Raw genomic sequence first — 27,378 nt, 5'->3', positions numbered from 1 at the left:
TAATAGCGGTGAAACCTCAGACACATCCGTGTGTTCTGAAAAACCAAAGCAACCGTTGCCATCAACAGTTGCTTGCAACACTCTATCCACTGACAATGGAACTCACATTGACCAATTAAGAGTGGATACAACGTCATCACAACAAGGTGACAAACCTATACTAGTCACATCTGAGAAGAACCATGACAAAAGAGCAGCAAAACCTCAGGAGAAACGTGAGAACCCCAAGAGCATAAGAAATCCTAGCGTTGACCAGTCTTGCTCATCTAGGCCTGAGCCCCCAGCCATGCTAAAGCCTAAGGAAACTCTTAGAACTTTGCATGAGATAGCAACCGAGAAAGCCCTCGTTGAACAAAGAAGTGTCACAGAATGCTTAACTGAGTTGGATGCTAAGCTCAAAGTGGTTGCACGTGTCTACGTCCTTGCGGACATGGGCACAATCCCCAAAGAGCAGCTCGGAGATTACTTGACCTTTCCTCTAACATGGAAAGAACAAAAACATCGTAACGGGCACTATGACAGGCTCCTGCATGAAAGCATGCGACTCATCCTTGACAAGGAGGCTGACGAACTGCGCTTAACCGTCACGTTCAATGAAATGCTATGCCGACCGAATCTCGTAGACATAGAGCAACTAAAGTGACTGTCAGCAGGCCAGAGTCAATTTGAGCAGCGTTGGTGCGAAAGCCGCGTTGTAATGGTCGAACTAGGGGCTTAGATCATGACAGTCTCAAAGGAGCGATTGGCCGAGTGGCGGTCTCAAAGAGACCCAACCTACGTGGCACCAACTTCCCTTCGAGTGTGCTGACTGCCATTCGGGGTATGGACTTAGCTGGAACTAGCCAAGAGAACGCTCTGTTTGATAAGGTTCTCACTGAGGAGGAGTTACATATAGCCAGTAGACTCGGACAAGGTTCCATGCTACTCGATGTGGCAAAATATCTATTGGTATTAAGTAAGCTGCCACGAATACTAGATGCGTGTGCCACGCTCTGGTACAACCCCGAGTTCTACACTTGGTTCTTATCCTCGTGAAGTGACATGGATTCATAAATATGTATATAAATAAACACTGCTTTTTGTGTCACCGTGTATAAACAACGTCAACACACACAAGCAACGATAGTCAGGCGCAGGGAGAAGAGTGGGGTCAGATAAACTAAGCTCCTCAAGTCCTCCTCTCATCACGCATTTAAAAGTGTGTGACCAGCCCCACCTCCAGGTGAGAGCATGCAACCCGCATTGCCGCCATAGGAAGCCTTGACCAACAACTCTGATGGTGTAGGCAGGGTGTAGTCCTTTCCAATACACATGCTTCCCTTTTTGGTCTATTTTTTCAAGGATGTGCCCTGTCCCACTCCACGACAACTAGTCCATGCGACTTAGCATAAACTAATATCCGCTAATGACTGGAGGCCACGCGAATATCAGCATGGGGGCCATTTCTCTACAACAAACACCGCATGCCTCACCCCTCCCCTTCTTGTCATATGCGCTTCATAAACCACACTAAAATCCCTTCCATACAAACAGTTGTATCCTGTATCAAGGTCTAACCCTTGGATTGCATCTTGCAGGTTTCCTTCTGCGGCGGAACACATGGAGAATCATGGAGATCTAGCATGCAAAGACGCTCTTCGCAGAAGACGGGAGCATGTGGCACGTGCCCCTCCACCAAAGCGCTATGTGCCCACCATCAAGAGGTATGCCAAGAAGCAAGGGCCTAAGTGACACTGCCCAGGGCGAAGGCCGAAGAATCCTCGAGTCAAGAAAGTTGAGACTCGAAATGCGCAACAGGTGGCAGCACCAGTAGCACGAACTCCCAGCTCCCGCTTGGGCCCTAGATGCTCAAAGGCAGAAAGGGCAGCTTGGGAAAGAGAAGAATTTAATGAATTATTTAAAGACATTCTGGAGACGGTAGAGGGTCGGGATTACACCATTCATGTCCCGGCCGACATGTTCCCTGCTCACCCCCACGGGAGCCCCACCCAGCAGAGCCCCAATCACCCGGCCACCCAGACTCGCCCCACCTCGTACAAATCGAGTAGCCCATGATGCATAAAGGGCTTATCAAATGATAACTGGCCATAACTTTTTGTTTTTAAATGGTTAAGTGTTTCCGACTGGTTAAGTGTTGACATGTTCCCGACTTGTATGAACTTTTCATATCTGCGTTTAATATATTTTACGCCTTTAGCAAAAGAAAAAGCTAATCAAGCGCAGGTGATAAATGTCTAGGTCAACACCATAGAATTCAGATCAGTGATGTCTCCTTACATTGCACTAACTTATTATAGTTGCGGCATATGCCATGCTTGTACTCTCATGAAGCGACAAGTGGATATAGGATGGGACAGATCTTTGGGCGAAAGTGTTCAATGCTCGATCACCGCAAGACCATCGACCCCCCAAGGAACCGCGGCAAAGCCACCCTGCCGAAATCACGAATCACCCTTGCCAACTGCCCACATTGGATGGCCCAAAACACATTCCTGGGCCACGCCCCCTTTCTGGGTCAAGCTCTATAGTTGGCTCACGTCAGTTGTTACCTCAATTGTACCCACATCGCATGTGCCGCAAGGAGGGTTGCAATATCTCAAGTGTATGTCCCCCTTTCGCCAACTGCTTCTCTAACAACGAGGCTAGGGCACAATCATCATTGTACTATCCATTTTATGAGCCTTCGAAGCTTGACATTTTCCAACCCGTTGAAAGGCTAATAGCCTCAACATATTGTAATGGTTGTGCTCAGGCAAATCAAAAAAAAAAAAAAGAGAAAAGAAAAGAAGAAAAGAAAAGAAAAAGAAATGAATGGAAAGATAAGAAACACCCACGATCACAGCACAGCACCTAGGGGTCCTCAAATTAGGTACGTCTGGTGACCTTGGTCGGCTGGCTCCGTCCCTAATCCCCTAGCCCTTTGTACATCCCCCACAATTGTTCAGGGCACATTAAGGGTAGGACATACCTAGGGAGCTCGCCTCGCCTATGGTTAGACCTGTCACCCTAAACCACTTGCACAATTCTTTTGCACTAATCTCAATGCCATTACAATCCACAGTGGTAAGCAAGGCATGAAAGACAATGGAAAAGTACACCATACCTTTCACGCACTATAGGTAGTCACTAGCTACCAAGCTCTAGACATCAAGGAGCTCACTTATGCTACATGGCCTTGACAAGACCATAATGATGTCTCAAGCAATCTTCAAGTGTACTCCCCGTCTTCATCGACAAATTTTTCCATCAACTTAGCCCCTTGCTTCACTGATTGCTATACAAGGAACTAGGCCGATAGTCTTCTAACTAAGTAACACCTAAATATGCACGTGTACACACTTAATATTCACACTATAACCTATACATGGTTTGGGTCCTCAAGTGCAGGACAGTACTCCAGGCTTGCTTAGAGTTTGACCTATCTCCCAAACTAATCAAAATATGTCTTGTGCACGATAAGAAGACTAGCACCACCCCTTAAGGAGAGACCACATGCGAGGTTTTCCAATTGCAGGTATAAGGTGTTGTTCGCTCTTCATCAAACTCTGACTACTTATTCCTTACCATCTGACAAGCCCGCAAAGAATCATCATGTGCAGAATCCCCAACAAACTACCACTTGTGCTGGCCATCAATGCAATCCCCAACACAAAATAGCCCTACCGCAAACTCCAACAACCTTCCACCAGCCACCTTGGCCACCAACAGGCCCCCAGGACCTTCTACCATACCACCACCAACACTCCTCCACGGAAACCACCGGCGTCCTTGTCACCCACGTCTTCGGTGCATGCTACAACATGCTACCTACGATGGTGAGTGCCATGGGACTGGCACTCGTCTAGGAGGGGGGTAATGTTAACCCTCAAACGAATGAAGGTGGAAAATCTGGAAAAGCTAAATAAGAAGACAAAGACAGAGGCCAAGGCAAAGAGAAATGGAAGACAAAGACGCACAAGGAGAAGAGTCCTAAATAAGGGAGAAAGGCGCACAAGGAAAAGCGCAAGTCAAAACTTTTGTAAAAGAGCGCAAGCGCATCATGGTTTAGTTCAAGGAGCGTCGGGCTCTCATCCGTGCAATTTGTAAATGTAGATGGGTGGTGGAAAGGAAGCTAGGAAGATAGAAGGACAATGGGAAAAAGGGCCTAGGCTACAGCCGGCCATGTAAAAAGGGGATGACTGCCCAAAAGGGATTTAGGGTTTTGTATATAAAGTTGAAAAGTGAATGAGAAGCTCATTCTTATGTGTGGCCAAAAAGTAGCTCTCCTCTTCTTCTTCTTCTTGTTCTTGCTTGCTTGAGCTTGTGCTTGAGAGAGGGAGTGTGAGAGTGTGAGGGAGTGAGTGTGTGAGGGTGAGGGACCGAGGAGGAGAAGCTCTCCATCTTCTCCTCTCTTCTTCTCTTCTCTTCTCTTCTCTTGTCTTGCTCGCGGTGATGGAGCTTGGAGCATGGAGCTTGAGGATGGAGCTTGCTTGAAGCTTGCACTTGGATCGTGGAGCCACCGGAGTGCGCGGGAGAGGAGGTAACTCGAACGGCACGGAGGTAAGCTCACTACACCCGTAGATATGGATGGCGCGTCGGCTATATGAGAGGTAGCTACTAGTGCTCAGCTTGGAACGCTTGAAACAATAAGCGGTCTGTGGGTCTTGGCAGTTGAGTGAAAGCTCCCACAATAAGGAACATGTAAGGAAATAGGCAGCAAGTAACCTTGTTAAAAAAGTTGTAGCATTAGGATGCTACAACTTTTAAAAATAAAATCTATCTCATTTGCCTGATGGGGTTGATAAATAAAAGAATATGAATGGTTGTTCAAGGCTAGTTTCTATGACACCACAAATGCCTACTAATCAATTATCCTCTATCAATTATGAAAGAGGTGACTTTTTCCAAGTAATTTTCATTAACAATATTCTTAAATAAAAATATCACTCTCCTTAAAACATTAGATTCGTAATTGATAAATCTCTAGAGGGGTATTCCAAATAAAAACTTGCAATGATCTTATGAAAAATAAAAGGGACGACCAATGCGGTAATTAATTGGTTAGGCCCTAGGATAGAATAAGGGTATTAGGAGTAAATCCCTAGAAAACATTTCAAGGGCCAAACAAGATATCATATTAATAAATAACACCACAACAGAAACGAGGCATAGGCGTGCATGTTAGATGCGCAAAGTCGGGCGCGTCTATCATTGCATCTATATACGCGTGTAAAAGAGCGTGTAAATAGACGCAAATTTTGCGTCTATATATCTGCGCAAATAGACACGCAATTATTTAACCACCTGAAATTGGACTTAATATAATAAAAAAACCAGAGTTAATAATTATTTTTGCATTGCTCTCTAATGAATGGCAGTTCCTCCAGTTGACAAGCATGATATAAGTACTTAGCGGCAAGCGACAAAAACCTTATTATACAATTAGTAGCAAGCATTGCATGTATCTCGTAAATTCTCTACTTGAAGATGATAAAAAATACTTCCTTTTTATTATGGAAAATTCAATTTAGCTTTAAACTTGACTATTGATTCTTGAGTATGCACGTGTGTGCATGATATTTTCCATAGAATTAAGAATACACATTGAATCATTAAGCAAATTAAGTATGTTACAGTGAATGATCCATCTCATCTTCAATGAGATCAGCCCTTGCTAAACTATCTACTTCTAGGTCTATGTTACCAAGAGGTAACGAAATAAATAAGTCTATCCCACTATCAGATGTGTTGCTATATTGCTCAATAACTTCATCAATCACATTATTGTCCTCTTCTACATTTCCTTGAACATCCTCGCGAGGTTCATCTTGTACTATATCATGCATATCATCCATTATGGTGTCATCATGTACATCATCATTAATTGTTGGATTGTCATCTGCTATCTCTATGTTGGTAATATTACCATATATTGGTTTTGAACGATTAGATATAGGGATGACATACCACCATCGGTTATCGCTTACCATTGGATGATATACAACCTATATTTGAAAAACAAAAGCAAAAAACTTAAATACTTATTATATTGTATATATGTATCACATGTATACATATAAAAAAATTAGCTTTTGCATATATACATGCTCGCATTGTTGAGATAGTACTAATGTGTCATTATTGTTTTGGTGAAATTTTGTAGAGTCAATGATTACAAAACCACTTGGATGACGTCTGATTATGCAATGCTCACCATTTGTTACCACTTCTTTAAACCACTTCACATCCAATACATATATAAAGAATCGTCTGAAGTCAAGCTTCATAATATCTTGGATCAAGCCACAATAACCTTCCATGGTACCATTGGCATCCTCGAAGTGAGCAAGGACACCACAATCTTGGGTATTTCTCTTTTCATCTATACGTTGAGTTCGAAGATGTTTACCCTCACACCAAATAGCATTGAATAATATGCAATAGTAGTAAAAGATTAAGATCAAACATGTCAATTTATTATATAAAATATAACTAGAAACAAATTAATTGATAGTATGTCTCACCTTTGATAAGCAACCTCGTGCGTATTCCCACTCTTCTTGAGATATATTAATTTCCTCCTCTTTTTCCATTCTCTCCATTTCCTCATGTAACCAATCTATATCAATATGACGTGGGAGCGCATTTAGATGATCTAGAAATGAGACATTATGTCCATATCTGGTGTGAAATGCTTGTCTTTCGCTTTTTCTTCTTGCCCTTGCTTTATTATATAGTGTCATCCATTTGCTCATTACATCACTATTGAGCACACAAAAACTATTTAACTTACGAAGTTCTTCTTTTGTTAGCACTTTACTCATTCCTTTTCCTTGAGGTATTATAGAGGTCATCCTCAAGTCTTCATCATCTTTCCATAGTCGTGGTTGAGAGGGGTCCACTTCAGCAAGATATTCGGAGATATAAACAAGGGATGATTGCACTAACCAACGCTCAGCCATGCTTCCCTCAGGCCGTGCTTTTTGCCTCACAAAAGCTTTCAAGGTTTTCATAAAGCGCTCATGAAAAAACATCCACCTTGCATGAACTGCCCCACAAAGTGCGATCTCATTAATCAAATGTACGAGTAAATGTAATTGAGTAGTCAAAATGGATCGAGGAAAAATTTCCTCCACCAAACAAACCACCTCAACAGATAATACTTGAGCATCTTGCAATGTGTTTGGATCAATTTCCTTTGAGCTCACGTATCTGTCAGGATGTATTTGACAATTGTTTATTTTTGTGTAGAAATTCAAAGATATATAATGAAAAAATACAATGTATACATACCTCACAAGCTCTCCCATCTTGTAAATGATATCACGTACATCTTTGGATACAGAATGGGATATGCTAGTAGGAAGTGTGAACTGAATGTAAACAATATTCATAGATCAAATGATTAGTTGAGGAAAAAGTCATCATACCCCAAAGTTTACACATAGTTACTCCACTAATTACTATATTCATGGTTGGAGATACCCTTACTTGAATCATTTTGTGCCAATCGTGGGACTTTAAACCAGATAGTTGCTCCACACCTCTTTTCTTTTTCTTTATGAAGGCTCCCTTGAGACATCTCATACATCCTGTGGGTGTTCGAAAGCTACATATTTGTTCTTTCACTATTTTTTCCTCGTTCTTTGACAACGTCCAAGGTGCATGGGTAGCTCAATCTTTCCTCTGGGTCCAATGCGTGGCCAGGCTCGTCTCATGCGACCAATGTTACGTAAATCCTCCCTTACATTGATTGAATAGATACAACATTTTTGAATATGTGCATGGGGTCACACATGTGATTGATCTTGAGTTCAGTCCAATACGAAAGATGAAAAAATATAGAGAACCTAACAAACAAACAATACATTATGTAAACAATTCATCATGCTAAATACTTTAAAGTCAATCGAGAGAAATGCACTTCTTACCGACTCATGCCCAGTGGAGGGTGTCTGTTGGCATTAATCCATCTCTCCTTCCAATCTCGAATGGTTAGAGATTGCGGAGTCATTCCATTAGTAGGGAGAACATATTTGGGATGGTTAATAGGAAGAAATTGATGATGATTGTCATAGATAACCTTCTTTAAACGTGCCGGGTCTAGAGGAAACTAGAGAGGGACTGCAAATAGGATATGCATGATATCCTGATGTGGTTAAACCTGAACAAACAAGTGAATTAATAAAATGCAATTGATTCAAGTCTTGAATTTCAAATATAGAGTTATATACATGTACCTGAACACTCTTCGTATCCTGGAAAGTCATGCATGGTCCACCACAACATGGCCTTCAATGTGAAATCTCTAGAGGATGCAGATGCGCTTGTATCTTGCACCTCAATACCTTCCCATAACATTTGTAACTCTTCAATCAAAGGCTCTAAGTAAATGTCCATGTTTTTTACCTTGTGCTTTCCAGGAATCAGAAGGGACAATATTACATGTCCCTTTATAATTGCCATGGATGGAGGAATATTATAGTTCACCAATACCACTGGCCATACACTGTATGATGTGCTTTTGATGCCAAATGGATTGATTCCATCCATACCTAAACCAAATCTCAAAATTCTTGGCTTTTCTTTGAAAACGGGCCACAAAATATCTATATGTTGCCATGTCGGTGTGTCTGCAGGGATCCTCCATTTTCCATCACTTGAACGATGACTAGCATGCCATGACATGAGCTTTCCAATAGACTTACACTTGAAGATAAGTTGAATACGTGGAACAATCGAAAAATATCGCAAAACCTTACGAGGCACATCCATTGACTTCATCTCCACTTCGTATCTTGATTCGCCACAAACAGGACACTCTCGTGCGAACTCATGAATCCCACGAAATAAGACACAATCATTGACACATGCATGGATCTTAACATAATCGAGGCCTCCCAGAGATGTCAAGTAATGTCTTGCTTGCTCTCTCTTAGTTGGCAATTTGTTTCCTTTTGGAAGCATTTGTGATAATAACCTACATATATTTTTAAAAGTGAGTCAAAAAACCACCAACATATATTTGTGTCTGATTTCAAAATAGAACAATTAATATTATGATTCATAAGCCAAACTGAATTGATACCTACTTCAATGGCACGTTCAAACTGTCATTACTCCATTCATAAATTGTTTGCAAGTTAAGTATCTCGAGGGACGCACGAAGAACGGAGTACGTACAACCTTCATACAACGGAGTAGATGACGCTACGTATAGTGGGTTATCTGGCTTCATAGAGTGACCTTCTCCCTGAATCAGTTGCGAAATAGATGGTGTACCATGTTGTCCAAAATCTCATCCTCTACAACTTGATGGGGCATTTCATGAGGGCTACTATCATGGTCGTTAGTCTCCACTCTTCTTGAAGACTCTGCCTCCTCGTGTTGACGTTTTGTAGCCTCTCAACGCCCGGAAGGGAGCATCTGAGGATGTGGCACCGCATCCTGCTCAACCACAAAAGGGAGTTTCATGTACGTTGATATATATTGAGTAACATAGATTAACAATCTTAGTGTTAAAAAAAAACAATGAATACCAGTGATTTTTCTCGATCCCATTCTCCATACATACTGAGGTGTGACATTGCAACTTGACGTGCTTGGAAAAATACACCCTCGACAACGATCACACATGCATTTAATTTTTCGTCATAGCCATGCATCTCGATTATGAAGATGTAATGTTTCATCCTCACTTGAGGGTGTGCTTGTTGACTCATCAGTATGCATCGCACTAGGTGATGAGGACGACATGATTAAACCTAATTCATGACAACATCAAATTTGTTATTCATATGTTTACATAAAAACTTCAAGCTAGCGTATTAATTATTCTAAGATCTCAATTTTAAATACACAAAACTTATCATAAATACATAAAAACTTATGATAAGAACTTACTATCAAAACTTATCTTAAAAATAAAAATTCATGATAAAAGCTAAATGCGCGTCTATATCTGCGCTTACCTACACGTCTAAATCTGTGTCTATTTGCGCGTCTAACTTCGTGTCTATACGTGCGTTTACGTAAACTTAGACGCGCATATACACGCGAAAATATATGCAAATATCAAAATTCAAAAGATACTTGAATCATTTCTTTTCAAACTGCGCCTTTCCTTTCCTACGTTTTTTGCGCGTTTTGAAGCTCGAGTTTAGCCGACATGCAGTCTCTTCATGCCTCACCTCCTCATGACTCACCTCTTCTTTCACTTCAAAGAGACAAGAGGGGAAAAAGGAAAGCCAAGGAGAGGAAGAATAAGAGAACAAGAGAGAGGAGAACAAGAGGAAGAAGAAGCAAAGGGAATAGACAACAAGCAGCAAGCAAGCATCAAGGGAGAGTAACTCACCAAGGAGAGGAAAAAGGAGAAGGAAGAAGCACCACCACTCGCCACACCAAACACCCAAGGTGAGTCCTCTCTCTCTCTCGCTTTCTCTCTCACTCTCTCTCTGTGTATTAGGATCGATGATTGAACTTTTTATAGCACAAATAAATCATGAATGGTGGTCGTCGGATTAAAATCAGCCGATTGAGTGTGTTTGCCAGCGCGTCTAAATTTCAATACAGACGCAGGTATAGATGCGAAGCTATGTTTGTTGTCATTGCGACTGCGGTCACGTCTCATAGCGCGTGCATTCTGCGCCTGAGACACGAGAATACACGCACTCTGTATAGAAGAAGCATTGACTTCAGAGTCGCGTCTCCAGGCGCGTGTATCCTGCATGTGAGACGCGGGAATACACGCACCCTGCCTAGAAGCTTTGACTTCAGAGTCGCGTCTCCAGGCGCGTGTATTCTGCATTCCACACGCGAGGATACACGCGCGCCCAGAAGTATTGACTTTAGAATCGCATCTGAGAGTGCGTCTATGCTGCATCTTAGATGCGGATATACACGCACTCTGACAGGAGGGTTGACCTTAGGGATGCGTCTGAGAGTGCGTCTATCTTGCATTTTAGACGGATTATACACGCGCCAGCCAGCTCTGATAAAAAATAATTTTTTATTTCTGAAATTGTACGAATTTGTCTTTTTCCTGTGTTTTGTTTGCAGATGTCGCATCCTGGTTCATCTAGCAATGACCCAGATTTGGATCATATGAATGATACATTGGGCTTGTTCGGTAGAGGGGTCAATGCATTTTTTGGAGGTTTTCCTAGTAAGGAAGACTTCATGGGAGAGATGACTAGACACCTTGGCCGCTCTCCCACAGTAGACGAGGTGTTCAACATCATGTCTGGAACGCCTCTGACGTCTTTGCTTCGCACTGCTTCCCAAACACCAAATGTCCAAACTCCAATTGCAGGTACTCCACGTGCATCACCTATAGATGCATCGGCTGAAGCACAAGGTCAGCGCGACGCACGTGCATTTGCAAAAGCACGTGCATCCAACGAGGCAGAGGGTAGTCGATAGAGAGGGAGGAGGGAGAGTCGAGGGGGAGGACGAGGCTTGTGTGGGGGTTGCCTAGGAGGTGGTGAGTCACCCTCATTAGAAGATCACATAGAGGAGCCTGTACGCCAGTATAGAGTTACAGATACTGGTGGCATAGAGGAGCCTGTACGCCAGTATGGAGTTACAGTATAGAGGAGCTTGTACGCCAGTATGAAGGAAGGGATGTAATGGCATACATGAGGAGCGTCGTACATGCGACATATAAAGATTGTTTCGTTTACTTCAAGAATCAGAAAAGCGGCTTGTGGCAGGAGGTGTTGAGGGTAGTCCATAGGAGGTACCCAAATCCTGAGGGTCAGCAATTCTCGGATAATTGGGGAAGCACAAAAGTGAGGGATTTGCTTTACAACAAAAGATCCCACCTCATGACATGCGCCAGGGAGTCACTGCGAAGACTGGAGGAGGGGCGTGGAGCCTATAGCCAATCACCTATGTGCCACCGCATAGAGTGGAAGAAAGCCAAGAAGAAAGCAGCAGAGAAAGTGAAGAGTTGCCAGCATTCATAGGCGCGACGCATCCAGATGGAAACCATGGGATCGTCGCATTACGGATTGGGTGGCAGAGAGTCGTGGGAGGCAGAGTTTGTAAGTATATTTTGATTTCTAGTTTTTTAAAATTTATATTTCTTTCAATTCTTTATATAATTTGTTATAATACATTGTGTCTCATAATTGTTTGTATATATCATAATTGTTTTGCAGACTACTATTGTTGGTAGGATACCTACTCTTAGAGAGGTAGGTTACCATTCAGGCCATAACCGCGCAGTCACATGGCTTCACTTTTATGAGAAGGGTCTCATCACTGAGGAGCAATACAACCGGGCTATGAGGATTCGACAGCCAGAGGAGGTATGTTTTTCTTACTTTTCTATTAAAAGTATAGCTAATTATAACTTTTTCTTTGCAATTGTACGTAAGCAACCTTGATCTTTTGTGTGTGTAGGTGAACTCTGATGTGGAGCATAGCGAGGAGGGGGATAGCGACGCTAGTAGCCATGGTGGTGCTAGCGAAGATGTTTCTTCTTGAGATTCGTAGATGAGCACCATACCTCCTCTATGGCCTTGTTTTCTTGTATATCTATTATCCATCTTTGAGCCTACTGCTTGCGGCTACTCTTTAGGTCACAAGCACTTAAACTCCCCATGTAAATGCGTTTTATCTATAATGAATACATGGATTTTTGTTTTCAATTCTCGTGCTTTCAGATCCATTGTGTTTTTCCCAAAAGAAGTTAAATAAATAACAATTTTGGTTTTTTTATGCGCTTATATTCACGCGTGTATATGCGCGTCTATCGCACATCTATTCCTGCGTGTAAATTTCTTTATACATGCGACTATAGACACGAGATTGTAGATGCGCAAATAGACGGGCGGGTAGATGCGCACGTAAGATTTTCTCTCAATTCAAAAATCGCGTCTAAAAGTGCGTCTAAGAGGCCTTTTTGTTGTAGTGTAAAATCATGGGGAAACTTAAGGGCCGGTTCAGTCATGGACAAACAAGGATCCCTAGGAATAACATATCAATTGGTGTCTCTCATGATAGATTGGACTAAAATAAGGAACTAAAACCTATAATAGATTGAAGGAGTTTAATGAAATGAACGATAGTGCGACTGGTTTGGAAAGGATCAAATAATGGACGACACCTAGAGAGTGTGCAATAGGTGAGTAATACTGCCCAAATTTTATAAAGTGATAGACGTCCTTGGGAAAGATAGGGAAAGTCCGAGAGCTTATGGAGAAATAGATCAATTTAACAGTAGGAAATCTATTGGAAATAAACGAGGCAGCATGATTAAATAAAGGGTTATACATGAATAGATTATGAGCAATTGAAAACCGAAAATACAAGTAAAATGGGTGGTCATAGATCTTGAACCCATGGATCAGGTATTAGGCAAGCACATAGGATAATGATAGAATTGCTTCAGAATGTGGATTAAAGAATAACGTTGTTCATAAGTCACGAGTCTAGGCCACAAATAAGAGGGAATTGAAAGAATAAATTCTAGAGACAAAAAGGAGGATACGAAAATCCAAAGGAGGTAATAATGGCTAAGATTATGAATTCATGCAAAGGTCAAGGGTATGGGTGAAAAATACCTAGATATAGTTAGACCTTGCAAATATTGGAAAGTCCACAAGAAAAGGATATGGAAAGAAGAATAATATTCATTGGTGTTTCATGTAGCTATATAAGGAATATGTAAGGGAAATAGGCAGCAAGTAACCTTGTTAAAAGTTGTAGCATCAGGATGCTACGAGTATTCAAAAATAAAATCTATCTCATTTGCCTGATGGGGTTGATAAATAAAAGAATATGAATGGTTGTTTAAGACTAGTTTCATGCTGCCTGATAGACTGTCCATGCCCTATTAGGGTTGGTAATGGAAAAGCTATCCTGTCTATGCTCAGTTAAGGCTAGTAATAGAAAAGTTACTTAAAAATCTAAACTATGTTCAACAATTCGATGCTTATGCTATGTGTGGGCCTTATCTCGTAGGTGCTATGCACGATCTTTCCAAGTCGGAAAGAAAAAAACAATGATTTTTATATCATAAAAATCAACAATATAGGTGATGGAAACGTGCTATCAGCATGATACAAAGAGCACTCCCAATTTTGGTAACAAAAACCATAATATATCCGAATGAGTGAAGGCATGAAACGTCCCAACCCTGCTACATGTACACATGATTTAGAGCCACTTTTTCTACCACATATGATGTTTAAACAAGGCATAAACAATATTATGAAATAATGCCCAAACTTTGTATGCTTCTACTTATGCTCTACAAGCAAGATATATCATGAAGTACACTAATTTTTGTAAGCAAGAAAAAAATTGGATACATGGAGCTTAATCAGCTTTTAAATTAGGCAAGATGGAAACGAATCTTCCAAAAGTTTTTAATGAGTTTTTAGATGAAAGAGATCCTAAACTATCCTAGTCTCTAGTTAGTCATTCATCAAGCTAGTTTTGTTCGACTTGGCCTTCCTATTATGTGTGCTTTTGGAGTAGAAGAGCCTCCTCAATTCGAATAGAAAATGCTCAATCCTTTTGACGATCTCAATCCTATTCCACTATTTTGATGGGTTATCCTAAACTTGCCATGTATGTTTCGAACAAGTCATGTTTTTCTAATCAAAGAGCAAAATGGCTTAGCCCTTTCAAGCGCTCATGACTTCCTATTCCTTATACACACGGTGAGAGTATGAGAAACCACAAAAAAGAGAACATTCTATCTTGGTCATAGCAACAAAACCAAAGATGTTTTGCTTACACATAACAGATGGGACTTGATAGACTCGTATCCTTTCAAGAGTTCCTTCCTCTCAATGGTTTAGCTTATCTCTCACATAGCTAGATCGTACTCTAGCTCCAAACTATCTATGCCTCTCTACTCAATCCCATGAATGAAAGAAAGCACAAAATGGTTCAAAGGTTGTAGTAGATTCACCAACCTTATATTTCTTGTTGTAGTCTTACTACCAAAAGGAAGCTTGATGGCTTCATGATTCAAATATAGCCTCCTCAAGCTCTCAAGCCATTGATTTTCAACCGATCCATTCACCATTTTTTACAATAGCATCATACTTAGATTGCACGAAACGGTCACGGAGTGTGATGTGGCGTTCTTCTATAGGCGGAGATAGAGCAATTCGGATGACATAGGTGGCTCACTGGGCACGTCCACGCGTCATCGTCTGATAGGTCCAGGGAGAAAGAGAGAGATTGCCAGGGTGGCAAAACAGCCGAGAGTAACGACTCTATTGATGTTTCTTGGAAAAGCATCCAAGCATGTATAAGAGTACAGAAGAATGATAGAAGGGTTCCGCTTTCTTTCCATTATTACTTTGTGTTCTTTTATATTCTCTGCGTCCGCTACAGTGCTGGAGACGGCGGGCCTCCGCGCAAAAAACCTCCATATCCCAACGCCAACCCTGCAACAAATCAGCAAGCTCGTTACAGAAAATTCTTCAATCTTTCCAACACCAATCGAAGCCAAATCTACCTTTCAATACCAAAATCCAATGAGCAAAAAGAATATGAGCCATCCCACATCTCCACACTCCCATCCAAACTCACATCAACACCAAGACGCGACTATGCATCCTGAGTTCGCGCAAGAGCACCAGACAAACACATTGGAACAAATGTTCCATGTAGTCTGGATGGTACAAATCAACCACGCAAATCAAACATTAGCAAATTTGATTATCCAGAATCAGCAACAAGACAGAACTGATCCAAAAGTACATCCCAAACCATTCAATGGACTCCTAACCGAAGATGTTTTAGTTGGATAGAGCACTTTGAGAATGTCTCGGCCAGCTACCACGCATGGAGCGAGGATCGTAAATTTTTGGAAATTCGCACTGTTGGAGGGCATTGCAGCAACCTGGTATATGCACCAACCTGCCCAAACAAAGGCACAATGGTCAATGATGAAAGAAGCATCACACGAATTCCAGCAGCAACAAAACAACAATTTGACCAACCTGTCCCTGCAATGGACAAAAGAGGAAACAATATATATCACGTAACCATACACAAGGCGTCAACAAGAGGTTACTTCCACCTGCAACCATAATCAAGGAAGGCCGAAGTGTTTCTACTGCAACAACTATGGCCACATACGCAAACATTGCAGGAAGCTACATCAAGCACAAGTCCAAAATCTCCAAACAACCACAAGTAAGTGAATCGGCAACATTGGGAGACATCCCGGAAAACCATTGAGCGAATGGATGACGGAGGCCACTCATTCACAATGTCAAATGACTGGAAAGCCTTCCACACGTTAAGTATGCACCATAGTCACGAACATTAAAGGCCACGAAATCATAGCACTTGTAGACACAGGAAGCACAGTTTCATCCATTAACCAAGATGTAGCAAAGAAAATAAAAGCACCGATCACAAAAACACGAGAAATCACTCTGTTGTTCGGAAACAATAAAAACTTGTATCACACAAACCAAATGACAAATATAAATATCACATTAGGACAAGCCACACACAAACATGCATTATACATCCTCCCAACACGAGTATTCGAGGTTATATTAGACAATAGAGAAGTCATAGCATGCATGTAGTTGATGAATGAACCACCAGTAATATCATCACACCAAAGAACACAAGACATTAAAGAAATCCTTCAGAAATACAAACCTCTGCTTGTTAAGAAAGACACCACTAATACTATAAACTTACCAAAATTTCATGAGATTAGAACATGTGCAGCAAAACCCATCAAAATGGCAATGAGAAGGCAGTCCCCAAAAGAAAATCAATACATCAATGATGCAATGAAAGAAATGCTAGCTAAGGGTGTCATTAAACCTTCATCAAGCGACTGGACCTCGAAGCCACACCTAGTCAAGAAAGATGATGGAACATACAGGTTTTGCATAAATTTTAGACCTCTCAACAAAATCACACAACATGACCTCTACCCACATCCAAGATTTAGTGATCTCCTTGACACATTGGGACACTCAAGATACTTTACTTCAGTAGATTTAGCATCAGGATATTGGCAAATCCCGCTACCACCAACGGATGCACACAAAACAGCTTTCACAACCACTAGTGGCTTATATCAGTTCATGAGAATGCCTTTTAGATTAAGTGATGCTGGAAGTTCTTTTCAATGAATGGGCAATCAAATCTTTGCAGATTTAATTGAACAAAAAGTCTTAGTAATTTATTTGGATGATACTCATTCACATAGACATTTGGGAAAAAAATAAGCAAATGCTTCAAGAAGTGTTGCAGAGAATTCAAAAGTACAAATTGCAACTGCAGCCATGCAAGTGTAAATGGGGAGCCACAAGCTTAAGATTCCTAGGATTTATCATCTCCGCATCAACCCAACCAAAATCAATGTAGTACAACAATTTCCAAGACCTCTAACAACAAAAGACCTAAAAAGTTTCATTGGTCTCATCACATTTGCAACAAGATTCATTCCAAATCTAGCCTCAAAGGCAGAACCACTAAGAAATCTGCTAAGGAAGGGACAAAAGTACGAATGGACAAAACAATGTGAGGCTAGTTTCCAAGAGCTCAAAAAGACCATGCAAGAATCCATCCAACTGAGTTACCTTGATTTCAACAAACAATTCAAACCCCAAATAGATGCTTAAATGCTGGTCTAGGAGCAGTACTATTGCAGTAAGTAGAAAATGGAGAATGGCAACCGATTTCATATATAATTCGGGCAATAACAAAGGCAGAATAAAACTATAGCACTATAGAAAAAGGACTGTTAGCCATAGTTTGGGCTACAAACAAGTTACACCCATATCTTCATGGTAAATTGTTTTTGACTGAAACCGATCATCAACCATTAATTCCAATGATGCAGAAATCACACCCTCCAAGGCGACTATTGAGATGGATCCTATCTTTGCAAGAGTACAACTTTATTATCAAATACACAAAGGGCCAAGACAACATTGTGGTAGACAACCTATCAAGAATACCAGAAATCCAAAATGCTCAGGTATGTCGTATACCCACATAAAAAAATACATTAGCATCATTACAGCAATCAGATCCTCAAATACAAAACATCATTTTAAACATCAGAAATGATCCCACAAATGACACGACAAAGTCCTTTCAAATAATAGACAACTTACTATACTACATTCAAGAAATGGAACCAATTTTTCTATGTGCCAGCCTCATTAGTTCAAATATACATGGAGTACTATCATACAACCCCGATGTTTGGCCATTTGGGTTTTCACAAACTGTTGTCCAACTTAAGAACAAGATACTATAGGCCAGCAATGAGGAAGACAATATCAAATTATGTGAAAGCGTGTCCCACATGTCAATCATTCAAATCCCCACAACTGAAACAAGGCAAGTTACAGCCCATCTCTACATCAGCACCATTTGAAATTATTGGTTGGGATCTCATCGGCCCTTTCCCAAAATCAAAGGCTCTAAATAAATACATAGTAGTGGCTATAGATTACCTAATAAGATGGTGTGAGACCCAAGCTTTGCCTGACAGTACAACTCCCACAATTGCAGACTTCATGCTTAAAAAGATCATACTACAGCAGCATTCCTACCCACAAAACATCTTGTCAGATCAAGGCCAACAATTTAAAAGTGAAGTTATGAAGATGTTAGCAAAAAGCATGGGTATTTAGCAACTCTTTACCTCCCCATACCATCAACAAACCACTGGCCTGACTGAGAGATTAAACAAGACAATAAAGTAGATGTTAACAATGTATATTAATCCTCTACAGTAGAATTGGGACGAGATGTTACCATTTGTAACACAGGCATACCGCACTTCAGTCCAGGAGTCAACAAAAATCAGCCCTTTCAAAGCACTGTATGGACGAGATCCCATCTTTCCACCTGATCTCAGCACGCTGCAGTTAAAACCAAAACATAATGATACTGTCGAATGGTATGCATATATGTCAACCCATCAGCCTATGCTCAGATCAACAATAGCCTGCAATTTGCAGCAAGCACAACAGAAACAAAAGAGGCTTTACGATTCAACACACCATCATAGGGAATATCATAAGGATCAACTAGTACGCATCTACTTTCCAGTAAGGAAACCAGGCTTGACTGAATCATTTATCCATAGATGGATTGGCCCTTTTGAGGTGCAAGAGAGGCTAAGGCAATATACATATAAGGTGAAGAATCTCAGTAAAGGAAAAACAACAATAGCACATGTTCAAAGGATCAAACCCTTCTTCCAGCCATTTCTAAATCACAGTTTACATTAGAAGCAGACACCATTAACAACTGCACAGGTGACCCACACCCATTCATAGAAAAAAAAACTAGCTGAAGACACATATAGTACATTTGCAACACCTGCAGAAATGTGAACACATACAATAGACACATTAGGATAGCCAACAAAAAACAAGAAAGATAGATCTACCAAAAACTACAACAAAGAATACTACTGCAACAACACGGCATATATGCAGCAGAATCAGGAGTCATTAGCGCCGCCAACAACACAACATCATACAGTACAAAAGAAGGTAGATATCTCTCAACCACAGAACTACCAGCTCATTCACAGAATGGTCAACAACACCAGGAGCAACAAACCTCTACACAAATAGAACCCGACATTGCGCCCAGCAACAAATAGAAACACTCTAAGTGAATTGTAGTTCACTCGACTTCCCACAAAACAAGTTTCAAAGACATGGGTTACCTTTTCCCCAACGGCTACTTCTCGCCACCACACGTCCAATCCTTCTTCTTGGGGGGAGGTGTCACGGAGTGTGGCGTGGCGTTCTTCTATAGGCGTAGATAGAGCAGTTCAGATGACACAATTGGTTGACTAGGCACTTCCATGCGTCATCCTCTGATAGGTCCAGGGAGAAAGAGAGAGATTGCTAGGGTGGAAAAATAACTGAGAGTAACAACTCTATTATTTTTTCTTGGAAAAGCATCCAAGCATGTATAAGAGTACAGACTAGCATTCCTTGCGCAAGGAATGCTATCTTGCTTCGCCGCGAAGCGGGGTGCAAGGGAAGCTTCACTTCCCTATCACACAATGGGTAATGCTATCACAAAGACATCACATGCTTTACTCTCCTCTACTCACAACCCCTCTATCTCTCCCCCCATTTACACCTCCCCTCTCTGTATCCGCATTCACTCACTCAATCACTCTCAACCTCTCTCTCTCTCTCTCTCTCTCTGTCTCTCTCCCCTCTCTCTTACACACATGTATAAAAGGCCAAATATGCATTTGCATAAAGGAGTACATAGACTCATATATATATGCAATGACCATGCACCAAAATTATAAACTTGTATCTATACTTGTTGTGCACAACAATTAGAAACAACTTGTATCCTTGGATGCTACAATGAGAAATAACATTGCTATGGTGAAATGAACCACAAATGAAAGATGTTTGAACCACACCACAAATTTAAGTTTGTCCAAGCATTGCATGCAAACTCTCAGTATTAATAACCCACATAGGTGAAGCAAAGCCCGAAACCAAAGTTTCTTCTAGAGATTGTACCAATAACCTTGCACCACAATTTCAAGTATCAACAAACCACAAAGTGTCACTCCTTGATTGTGCCTATGCATCTACATCCAAATGTTACAAAAAAATTTCCAATTCACATAGGGTCTAACCAAAATGAAGCTTTATTTTCTTTGAGAAATAACTGGGAAAATTTTCACTCTCCAATATAGCATGGCTAGGCGAAGCAAGTCCGATCGCCACTCTTCGTCTTGTTGATTGTACAGGGGACATAATAGTATTTCCTCTCTTTCTTGCACCTAAAATTTTAGAATCCCACAACGGTAATGTAACCACATCTAACAACCAACAAAGACTACTTAACATTAAAACAACAATACCTGGCCTAACATCTGCAAACCACTCGGTAGGCTTTGTGATAGCTTGATGCAGGGTCACAAAACAATCAATGTCCTTGGATTCATACATCGCACACTCTCTTGGTACTCTATCAATGTGAGATCGTCAAAACCTCTTATCATGTTCAGCTTCACCCATATGCACTTGAAAACGCTAAGTATATCCACAATGTATTCCTCCCTCAAATAGTCTATGCCTCTCCTTTGTTTGCGACCCCTCTCCCACACAATTTTTACATCTCTCCCTATATTTTCACACACTCACTCACTCACTCACTCACTCACTCACTCACTCACTCTCTCTCTCTCTCTCTCTCTCACTCACCTCTCTCTCTCTCTCTCTCTCTCTCTCTCTCTCTCTCTCTCTCTCTCTCTCTCTCTCATGTACACATGCATAAAAGGATATAGATATGCATTTGCATCTAGGTGTATAGAGACTCACATATGTATACAACGCCTTTTACACACCAAACTCGTAAACTTTACCCATACGTACTTTGCATGATACCTAGAAGTAGCTCTATACGATCCTTGGATGTTGCAATTGGAAATAACATTGCACCAAACCATAAACAAAAGACATTAAAAATGTATATTTTGTATCCTTGAGTGTAAGAAACTATATGCTTGCTTACCATATTCTCTCTATCCCTCTCCCTACCTATCTTCACCCCCCTCCATTTGTTACCCATCTCTCTTTCTCACATCTATCATCCTCATTCCCTCCCTCCTCCCTTGTTATCTTTCTTCTCTCTCCACAACCTCTATCTCTTCCTCCCTCCCCCCTTGTCACCTCTCACTCCCTCCCCTCTTTTACCCCTCTCCTCTACTCTCTCTCTCACCCCTTTTACACCTCTCCCCTCCTCTATTCACACTCATTCACTCACGCTCTCCCTCCCTCCCTCCTCCCCCCCCCTATGTGTGTGTGTGTGTGTGTGTGTGTGTGTGTGTGTGTGTGTGTGTGTGTCTCTCTCTTACACGCATGTACAAAAGGCCAAACATGCATCTAGGAGTACATAGACTTATATATGTACATGCAATGACCATGTACCAATATTACAGCTGCATCCATACTTGCTATGCGCAATAGCTAGAAGTAGCTCTACATGATCATTCGATGTTACAATCAGAAATAACATTATTACGTTGAAATGAACCACAAAGTGTGAGCATATCCAAGTATCAAATACAGATAGGTGAAGCAAAGCCCAAAACCAAATCTTGCTCTAGAGCCGAAAATACATCCACATCCAAACGCTACAAAAATGTTGAAACTTTCCATGGGGCCTAACCAAAATGAAGCTTTCTTTTCTTTGAGGAATCACTGGGAAAAATTCCATTCTCCAACACAGCATGCTCAGGTGAAGAAAGTCCCGTTGCCACTCTTCGTCCCGGTGATGATCGTCATAGTAAACGCCAGTCGAATAGGAAATTGCCTCCGCCTCATAGCAAACGGAAATTACAAGGTGCTAGGAATAAAAGTGATCCTAGGAATAAAAACTCATTCCCCTACATTTGTCCTTGTTATTATCTCAGTATCTATCACCTTTTTATTGAATGCCTTACACATCAACCGTGTACCATTACACAAACCTTTTGTTGGATTTAAGTTCTTAAGCACAATAATAGGTGCATTCATCTTTAGCATCAATATATGGGGAGGAAATCCACCTCCAAGATCCAATGTATTTAAATACTCTACAGAGTATAAAAATGAGCTATCACCCGTCTCTGCAATTGAATCCGCACTATAGTATTGTATAACTTCTCCTATCATCGATTGCAATGCACAATGATTCAAAGAAGCCACCTCTGTATTTCGCACTGCAAGTATAGCACGCTCACTGAAATATGCCCCAAAGTCTCTCACCGTGGACACTTCACCGTACACACTATTAACCAAGGTTTCAATAGAGCACCCTTTCAATACCATGCTAGATGGAATATGTAACTTATCACAATTCTCTGTAATACCCACTTCATCCCCTATCCCTTGAATCCAACCAACAAATCCATTCTCCATTACACCACCAGCGGTTGACATCCTCATATTCTTAGACAACCTTAGCACCTTAACATACTGCCATAAATGAGAGTAGTATAGTGCCGCATTAGCAATATCTTCACGGGAGCCCTTCATCACGATGGGTAGGATTTGCCTAAAATCACCCCCAAGCAAAGTAACCTTTCTACCAAATGGTTTATCACAGCTCATAATATCTCTTAAAGTTCTATCAACAGCTTTAAATGCAAACCTGTGCATCATGGGAGTCTCATCCCATAAAATAAGGCTCGATTGTCTGAACAATTGAGCAAGATCACTCTGAACAGGAATATTATAGGTGGATCGATTACATAGATCCAATGGAATTTTAAACCTCGAGTGAGCAGTACGAACGCCCTTTGCAGAAGCAAAGCAGCAATGCTAGATGATGCCGTTGCTAATGCTATATGACGATCATTATGTAACCTAGCAAGCAAACACTTGTAAAGAAATGTCTTTCTAGACCCACCGGGACCATCCAAAAAAAAAACATCCCCAAAGTTTCCACCAATGGCACCTATAATTGCATTATATGCAAACCTCTGTCCGTCATTCAACATTGCCTCCATACAAACACAAACTCTACGTTGCTCCAGTATATCATATGCATATTCATATTCTAAAAGTGGGTTAGCACACAAGTGAGAATCTGTTCGATGAGGTTTTGGCAATCCATCAAAGTTGGACAATCTTCGCCCATGCTGTTGCAAAAGATCATGAAGATGCAATAAAGCCCTATTTGATGCCTCTTGTTGTAGAACTGCAGAAGATATATGCACATGCTCTAGCTGTAACTTATACAAAATATCCTCCACCATTGGTGACATAAACCTATCCCAGAGCTGACCAGGCTACGCAGGCTCATAGAAGACTAAAATTGCAGCACAAACGAAGCATGCAACTGGGTACCAATTTGTACAGATGCAGCCTCTTCCAAGCACACAACACACTCATCATCACCCTCTAATATGCCATTTGCAATGCATGCTTTCTTAAAGGTGTTGTACACCACGTTGCCAATAGTACGCAAATAATCAAAAGACATACATCCTCGAGACACTGTCAAGAGCATTCACAAGTAATAACGCTCACTAGATGTGGGCGGCACAAAGTATATTCGACCACATGTATTTCCACACTTTCTCTTCATCCATACCTTTCGTTGTGCATTCCACAGCCAATACACCGGGAAGTCTTGATATCGAATAGCTCGAGCCTCTAGATGAATACGATTGCATACAAACCATTCTGTAAGAGTAGTTTTCTTGATATCTTCATTCTGCATAACATCTGATATATTGTCTGTATCTTGAAACACCACATAATTCTCATCAGGCAAGTACACTTGCAAATGCTATATATCAGGCTTCTCATTGTGCAATGCATAGTCATATATTCGCCAACACACTTCCGAAGTAGAAACATACCGTGTATCTAAATTACTCTCGATCTCATCCACTTCACGAAAGGTCGTACCATTTAATCCTGAGTTTCTAACAAAAGATTTAATAGTTGCACGATCATGTCCCTTGCATATATACTTATACAAATACTTAACAGTTGCCATTGTTGAGCATACCTCAACATTATATGTGAATTGTATTTTCTACTTAAGTACGGATTGTATGGAACAATCCATCGATTATCAATAGTACTATTACCCTTTATTGTGACCGTCTTTCCATCATCTCATCTTCTATAAACAAGATAGCCAGAGCTATCAATAGTTGTTACATTCACAAACCTCCGAGGGAAATTTTTAGTGCATCGACCATTGCACATGCAAGGGCTCTTGGGATTCATTGCACCTCAACGACCATGGACATTGCATTTTGAGATAGTTTCAAACAAAGCTGAAAACTTTGCTTTATCAGGAAACTCGGCACAAACAAATCTATCATAATGGCATGCTTCAGAGGGTTTAAAAGGGTGCTCCAAAATTAGCAAAGTATGAGAATGGGGTAGCCCCCGCTTTTGAAACTCAATCACACTAACATAGCCTGCAACATTCCCAAATAGATTCCTTTTCAACAATGTATGCATCATATCAGCATGTTTTTTATGGAATACCCGAGCAGTCAAATCAGGACGATCATAAGTAGTCTGTCCAGGCAACAAAGCATTAGTTATCTCTAACCACTTTGGATTACATGTCATTGTTATAAACAGATAAGGTTTTCCCTTACTTTGCACTATAGCCATGGCATCCTGATACAACTAATACATGTGGCTTGGCCCACCAATAAAAGAAGAGAGCAAAACCACCCTTTTACCAATAGAGGCACCAATAATCCCCACCGGCCCATCATCCATCATTCCCACCATATCTGCTAAGCCCTTATAAACTTCCAAGCATAAAACTGATTGATTTTGACGACACCAAGCTAACCTACATTGCTCTATACTAAAATAAGCATCAACAATAAATTGTTGCAACAATCGACCACCCCGCAACATGCACACCTCAGTGTCCTCACTCACTTGTAGTCGAAATGCATAAAATTGTATCTGAGTAACACAGTCCTTATTAGACAATCCATGTATATTAATTGGAACATTAACACCACTATAAGGTACCTTTACATGCCAACCATCATCATCCATAGGAAAAAGAAGAATGTATAGCATTGGCATATATGCCCTATGCAAGTTTGAAATAGCAATACACCGTCCATCCTGACTATAAGCATGTATGTATCGACGATCAAGAGTATTCTCATCGCCTTGTCCTGGCATGATAGCCGCAACCTCAGTTGCCACTGGAGCTGAGTATTGTCTATTAGCATGTTGAACCCCAAAAATAGTCATTCTCAAATCATGCAAGGGATTTTTTTGCAATTGCATACCCACGGATCTAAAAGCTTGTGCATATGCATTGTGTTGATGCATCATAGACTGAAGCTCCCCAAGCAAGTTTGGCAATAAATTAGGCATAACATCCAACCGATTAGATAACTCATGCTTAGTATCATAAACATAAAGTTGTGCAAATCTTGACATTTCCTGTTGTTGCACATTAGGAATCAAAGGGCCTATGCGATGATAAATGGAGCCATGCACTCTAAAGGTATAAGAATTTCCCACAACAGACAAAAGCTCATCAACATTGGCACCAAGCGACACAAATGCAAGAGCACTATTATATGCTCATATATTATTTTTAAATACTTTGCTTTGAGGATGCATACCATGCAACAAATCATGCAATACTTGTGGTGGATATTGCAACTGTGGCAACGTTACTTTTCCATTTCAACAACAATGTTTACCAAACAAAATCGACCCCTACACTTGAGCCTCACATTTCCACAATTTAGCCGAACATTGCTCAAACATCTCAGAAAGACTCCCCATGGAATGCACAATGGGGTCTTGAAATAGCAATATTGTAATTGTAGGATGAATATCCATTGCAGGCAAAGCATGTAAAATGGAGCAAAAACCTCCATTTTGAGGACTAAAGGTTGGAGCATTATTGACACGTGACTCATTAATCACAGGATTTCCTAGGTTTTGGTGATTTTCAGCATCACAATTATAATCATTAGCAAATTGCTGCTCAATCAAACTGTGAAGTCCCTCACGAATCAAGCTATCATGATTTAGAGCCCCTCCTTGCAAAACGTTCTGACACTCAATTATAGTAGAACACATCTCTTTATACCCCCTCCGGTCATATTTTGCCATTTGAGCCCTAAGCCTAGCAAATTGTCGTCTATATCATGTAGAGTTAAGTCTATGCCTATGAATACGCAACACATAATCCCTTCTAGTTCTCTGATTATTTAATTCCATATTGTTTGGATTCTCACAAAGCTTGCACATCAAGAGAAAACATGCATTCTTTCAAGGAAAGACTTGATTGGGATTAGTATTTTCAAAAAGACTTAAAAGTAGAATCAATCTAGAATCACATAATCCAAAATACTACAGCACTTTAAATCAGCACAATCCTCCTACGTGCAAGGAACAATAGTAGTCAAAATTAGAATCATCATATATTTTTATATATTCTATACAATTAGATATCTAACCCAAAGACAAACGAAAAAAACCTATATCTAATCGGCGCGTGATCCCCCAAAGCCTATAACTCAAATCCAAACATCACTCTTCAACATGAATGCGCAATAAACTATAAAACATTAGGATTCTTAAATCAATGAACTCTTCTCTGTAGATTTCAAGACATAATAAGTATTTCTATAGATCAAACCTCAAGAAAGAGGCAATATACTTAAAAATAAAAATGTATTTAATATTTACAAACTCTTCAAAAGAGAAAGAATACACAATCTTATTCCAATCCATAGCAAGTTCCTAGACATTGAAACTAATATTGGGGGGGAGAGAGAGAGAGAGAGAGAGATGTCCATATCCAAGTATTTTACAGAGAATATTACTCTTTGATACGTACTACATTGCAAAAATCAATGAAGTTTTCTCTCTAGATTGCAAGACATAATAATTC

At 40.6% G+C, this 27,378-nt stretch overlaps 1 protein-coding gene across 24 annotated transcripts; it reads right to left on the bottom strand.

Moving 5' to 3' along the window:
• Positions 1-14,879: 14,879 nt before the first annotated feature.
• LOC148019557 (uncharacterized) lies at positions 14,880-19,826 on the bottom strand. Of its 24 annotated transcripts, none has more exons than XM_087699547.1 (7): positions 19,673-19,826; positions 18,768-18,854; positions 18,635-18,666; positions 16,028-18,538; positions 15,715-15,864; positions 15,535-15,616; positions 14,880-15,389 (listed from the first exon to the last, which is right to left on the bottom strand). In XM_087699547.1, the coding sequence occupies exons 4-7, from the start codon at positions 16,092-16,094 to the stop codon at positions 15,146-15,148; spliced, it is 543 nt and encodes a 180-aa protein (XP_087555673.1). In that variant the 5' UTR covers positions 16,095-18,538; positions 18,635-18,666; positions 18,768-18,854; positions 19,673-19,826; the 3' UTR covers positions 14,880-15,145. The 24 variants fall into 24 exon arrangements, 18 of the variants coding, with proteins under 18 accessions (XP_087555673.1, XP_087555670.1, XP_087555672.1 ...); XM_087699544.1 differs by lacking the exon at positions 19,673-19,826 and adding an exon at positions 19,564-19,619; XM_087699546.1 differs by lacking the exon at positions 18,635-18,666 and having other exon boundaries at positions 18,748-18,854.
• Positions 19,827-27,378: the final 7,552 nt, after the last annotated feature.

The sequence above is a fragment of the Lygodium microphyllum genome, chromosome 19, assembly GCF_053477565.2.
Source record: "Lygodium microphyllum isolate KBCC chromosome 19, Lygodium_microphyllum_v1.1.10, whole genome shotgun sequence".
NCBI classification, from domain to species: Eukaryota; Viridiplantae; Streptophyta; class Polypodiopsida; order Schizaeales; family Lygodiaceae; genus Lygodium; species Lygodium microphyllum.
The sequence above is the reverse complement of the archived record's forward strand: the minus strand, read 5'-3'. Positions and strand labels throughout refer to the sequence as shown.

Excerpts from the sequence above, each read along its gene's own strand:
- LOC148019557 (XM_087699530.1), bottom strand. The coding sequence starts at position 18,832 with ATGGGATCTCGTCCATACAGTGCTTTGAAAGGGCTGATTTTTGTTGAC. Across the intron at positions 15,617-15,714 it reads GGTTAGGAGTCCATTGAATG|ACTACATGGAACATTTGTTC; the intron begins GTTTGGGATGTA and ends TGTACCATCCAG. Across the intron at positions 15,390-15,534 it reads AGTCGCGTCTTGGTGTTGAT|GGTTGGCGTTGGGATATGGA; the intron begins GTGAGTTTGGAT and ends GATTTGTTGCAG.